The 4,289-nt window shown below is 49.5% G+C and overlaps 1 protein-coding gene across 1 annotated transcript in view; it reads left to right on the forward strand.

Annotated features, from left to right (window-relative positions):
* Positions 1-4,289, forward strand: part of LOC104531307 (plexin-A4) — a gene marked incomplete at its 5' end in the record, with an annotated part of 117,462 nt that overhangs the window by 6,850 nt on the left and 106,323 nt on the right. The window contains one exon of the mRNA XM_010176159.1: positions 2,026-2,140. Within this exon, the coding sequence (XP_010174461.1) occupies positions 2,026-2,140 (115 nt within the window). The remainder of the gene's footprint in view (positions 1-2,025; positions 2,141-4,289) is intronic.

The following is a 4,289-nucleotide window of genomic DNA, read 5'->3' on the forward strand; positions in this document are numbered from 1 at the left end:
CTCACATGTCCCTCAAGCAGAAGAGCATCACATCAGTGGGAGTTTGCCAAGGAAGGGAGTTAAAAGTTTCCATGACCTCAGCAAATGGCCCCTTTGTCTTCCTACTAAAGCAGCTGTTTGTGGATTGCTGGATCCTACCTGCACATAAGCACCTCCAGCCCTCATCCATGTTGTCAGTCCCAGAAGTATGAGCCTGTCCCAGGTGGTTAGCATGGTCTTAGGCCCTCAGATCTAGAAAGACAGGAGCTGCTGGTTCCTGCATTATATGAACTGAGCAGGGAACACCCAGCTGATTCCCTCAAGACCATCTTTTCCATCCTGTGAGCTCCTTTCCTGCCCTGCACCCTATTCCTCTGGGTTTCAGCTGGTACTCAAGAGTGCTCAGAAGCTGCCCCACTGGAGCAAGTCTGCAGCTTTCCTGAAGAAAGATGCTCTTCCAGTAGGTTGATCCACCCCTGAGCAAGGCTGAGTGGCTCTGTCCCCACCACTGAGCCATAAGAAGTGCCAAAAGCAGATAATTACTGCGGCTCAGCAATTCACAAGGAAAGGCAAATCCTATTTCCGTGTTCCTGCTGCTTTGACAAACAGTGTCAGAAAGCAAGTGTTGGGGGGGAGAGCAGAAGAGATGGTGGTGTTAAATATTTATGGCATGTTTTGGTTTCTTACTTGACAAACTATAATACACGATCCATTTTTAATTTGATGTATCAGAGCAAGCACTTGTTACCAATTTGAAGAACAGCTCACTGTACCAGAGCTGAAAGTGGATTGGAGTTGAACGAGATTTCACAGAGACAGGGGAGAAGGTGTGTGTCTGCATGTTGGGTTCAGCCAAGCTTGACTGGAGGCAATTTTTTCACTCCTGCCCATTGAATACCCGGTGATACATAAGAACCAGGAAAATTTTCCACCCCAGGTCCCCTCCAGGTACTTCAGAGCCTGCAACTGCATGAAGATCTCCAACAGTGTGAGCGACCAGGAATCTCTACCATTTGTCTGTGCAAAGAGCTTGTTATGGCGCAGTTTGGTTGCTGGTGAACAGATATTGAATTAAATACATAGTAAAAAAAAAAAAAGTGTGATGTAGGTACGAGTTAGTGCTGTGACACAGTCAGGAGAGGTGTTTGCAGCTCTTATTCTACAGAGTCTATGGGGCACAGGAGAGCAAAACCTTGTAAGATGGAGGGAATGGCTCTTTTGTTCACCTTGAATAGGTAACTTCCTAAATATTCTCTTTGCTTCCTGGGCAGCTGCTACAGTTGTCTTTCCCTCTCTTCTGAGACAAAGAAAAGAAGAATAGAGTTAACATATTTGCAGGAACCCCATCACCCTGTGCAGATTTCACAGTAATAAATTTGTGGGACACACAGGGAGAAAATTCCTTGTTTCATCCTTGACTTTCTGACCTTGGTGCATCCCAGTTTGTGTTTGGCCTCTGTATCATGAGTGAGAGTGGGAGGATGGACTGCTGGTGCACAAGGACAACCCTCCACGGGCAGCATTCTACCCACCAGCCTCTTTCTTGTCCACCTTCCCATGATGTGTTGGCAGCTCCCAGGACACTGGTGCACTTCAACGTGGAGGCAGTGAGGCTGTAGCAGTTTCCAACCATTCCCTGATCTTTTATGTTTTTGTCACACTCAAGATTTTGTTACGAGCAAAAAGGGGAACAAGTCTTATGTATGAAGCTGAGAACTTGTTGACAGTCTGACTAAAAGCTGTAAAAAGGCAACTAAAATCCAACACATGTTTATTATTACTCCAGTTACAATTATATTAACTAATTAATATGAGACACTTGTGATCACGGTGGCAACCAACTCAAGCCATGGCTAGTCCAGCATCATCCTGAGACCTGATGGTGTTGGGTCGGTGCAAAGCCAATGCCCTTCTGCTTGTGATGGCAAGAACAATGTTTGCTGGGCTATATTGCCCTCTGAGAAACACTATATCAGCCTCAAGGTCTGTCCTTTTGGTTGATGGGGCCTGGATTGCCAAGTGACTACTCTTTCTCTCCAATTCCAGGTGCCTGTCATGCGTGGAGAGCCCTTACCGGTGTCACTGGTGCAAGTACCGCCACGTCTGCACTCACGACCCCAGCTCCTGCTCCTTCCAGGAGGGACGAGTCAAGCTGCCTGAGGTAGGCAGGGGCACAGGGCATGCGCTGTGTACATGGGTTGCTTCCAGCTGATGTTGCCTTTTGGCCTGGGTCAGACCAAGAGTCCAGGAAGCCTTCTCCACTTCCAATCCAACCCTCCTCCTCTTCTGCTCGTGCTCCAGGAGACCCTCACCTTCCCAAGCACAAATCCAGGCTGAGTGGAAAATGGATCAAGAGCAGCCCTGAGGAGAAGGACTTGGGGTGCTGGTGGATGAGAAGCTCAACGTGAGGCGGCAACGTGCGCTGGCAGCACAGAGGCCAATAACCGTGTCCTGGGCTGCACCCAGAGCAGCGTGGGCAGTAGGTGGAGGGAGGGGATTCTGCCCCTCTACTCCACTCTCCTGAGATGCCACCTGGCGTACTGCGTCTAGTTCTGGGGCTCCCAACATAAGGATATGGACCTGCTGGAACAAGTCCAGAGGAGGCCATGAGGATGATCAGAGGGCTGGAACACCCCTCCTAGAACAAGGCATAATGGCTTCAAACTGAAAGAGGGTAGGTTTAGATTAGATATTAGGAAGAAATTAAAGGCTCCCGAGAGACCTTCTAGCAGCCTTCAAGTACCTGAAAGGGGCTCCAGGAAGGCTGGGGAGGGACTTTGGACGAGCACAGGGAGTGATAGAACAAGGGGTGATGGCTTTAAAGTGGAAGAGGGGAGATTGAGATGAGATGTTAGGAAGAAACTCTTTGCTGTGAGGGTGGTCAGACCCTGGCCCAGGTTGCCCAGAGAAGCTGTGGTTGCTCCTTCCTGGAAGCGTTGAAGGCCAGGTTGGATGAGACTTTGAGCAACCTGGTCTAGTGGTTGCTCAAAGGTGTCCCTGCTGATGGCAGGGGGGTTGGAATTGGATGATCTTTAAGGTCCCTTCCAACCCAAACCATTCTATGATTCTATGATTCCCTCTGCAGGTAGCTCCTCACTTCTCTGCTCTGCCAGGCCCCCAGTGACCTGCCCTTTCCCTCTCATATGCTACAAGGAGTGCATTACCTCAGAAAACCACTGCAAGTACCAAGGGACTGGGAGGGATGGGAAACACTGGGCATGCATCTCCTCCAGGAGAGAAGGATGTTGCCTCTAAGTAGATAACCCAGGAGGATTTAGGGCTACACCCACAGTGCCAGTGGCTTTCAGCCATGCTTTGAGCATCTCTGTGGCTTCATGAGTTTGGTTCCTAATAGCCAGTGAATCAAACTGGCTCCAGATGAGGTTGGGGAATGCCTTATTACCAGTCATTGAGATGAACTGGGCCTTGGGGCTTCATAGAGTGCTGGCTGCTGAGCTGCAAACACTCTCTAGCTCATATTGTGACTAACAAGCACTTGCAGACAAGTGGAGCTTGTGAGAATACAAATAGGAAGCCACTTAATTACTTCCTGGTCAGGAACAGTCTGAAAGCATCTGGACCTGTCTGGTAAATGACCTGAGATGGCTTGTTGTTTGTCTGGCCCAAGGGACTAGTAACCATTAAGAGATCTGATATCTGCAAAAAAAACGAAGAGGCAGCTACTGAAGATTTTGGCAACGTGTGTCGCATTCAGAGGATGAAATTCCCACTGCTGCCTGCACTGCCTGCTGGGTCTGGTGTCTCTAGTGTCCTCTCACCTACCTCCAGCCCATAGAATCACAGCATGGTTTGGGTGGGAAGGGACCTTTCAAGGTCATCTAGTCCAACCCCCCCTGCCATGACCAGGGACATCTTCAACCAGATCAGGTTGCTCAGAGCTCCCTCCAACCTGACCTTGAATGTTTCCAGGGATGGGGCTTCTACCACCTCTCTGGGCAACCTGTGCCAGTTTTTCTCCACCCTCATTGTAAAAAATATTCTTCCTTATATCTGGTCAGAATCTCCCCTCTTTTAGTTTAAAACCATCATCCCTTGTCCTATACCTACAGGCCCTGCTGTAGGGCCTCCCACCTCTCCTCTCCTCCAGCCCCCCCTGCCCAAAGTGAAGGGCCTACAAATCACAGTGTATCTCTTCCTCCTTCAGCCCCCATCACATCCCTGGTGTTTTTGACACTTGCTCCCATCAGAAAAGAGATCACGAGAAGCTCTGTGTCATCCCAGTTCCTTAGGGAAGGGACTGGGGATGGCACAGCCCCTGGTCTTTATCTCTGCCAAAGCCTTGATCTGCT

This window comes from Antrostomus carolinensis, unplaced genomic scaffold (assembly GCF_000700745.2).
Source record: "Antrostomus carolinensis isolate BGI_N321 unplaced genomic scaffold, ASM70074v2 scaffold1649, whole genome shotgun sequence".
NCBI classification, from domain to species: domain Eukaryota; kingdom Metazoa; phylum Chordata; class Aves; order Caprimulgiformes; family Caprimulgidae; genus Antrostomus; species Antrostomus carolinensis.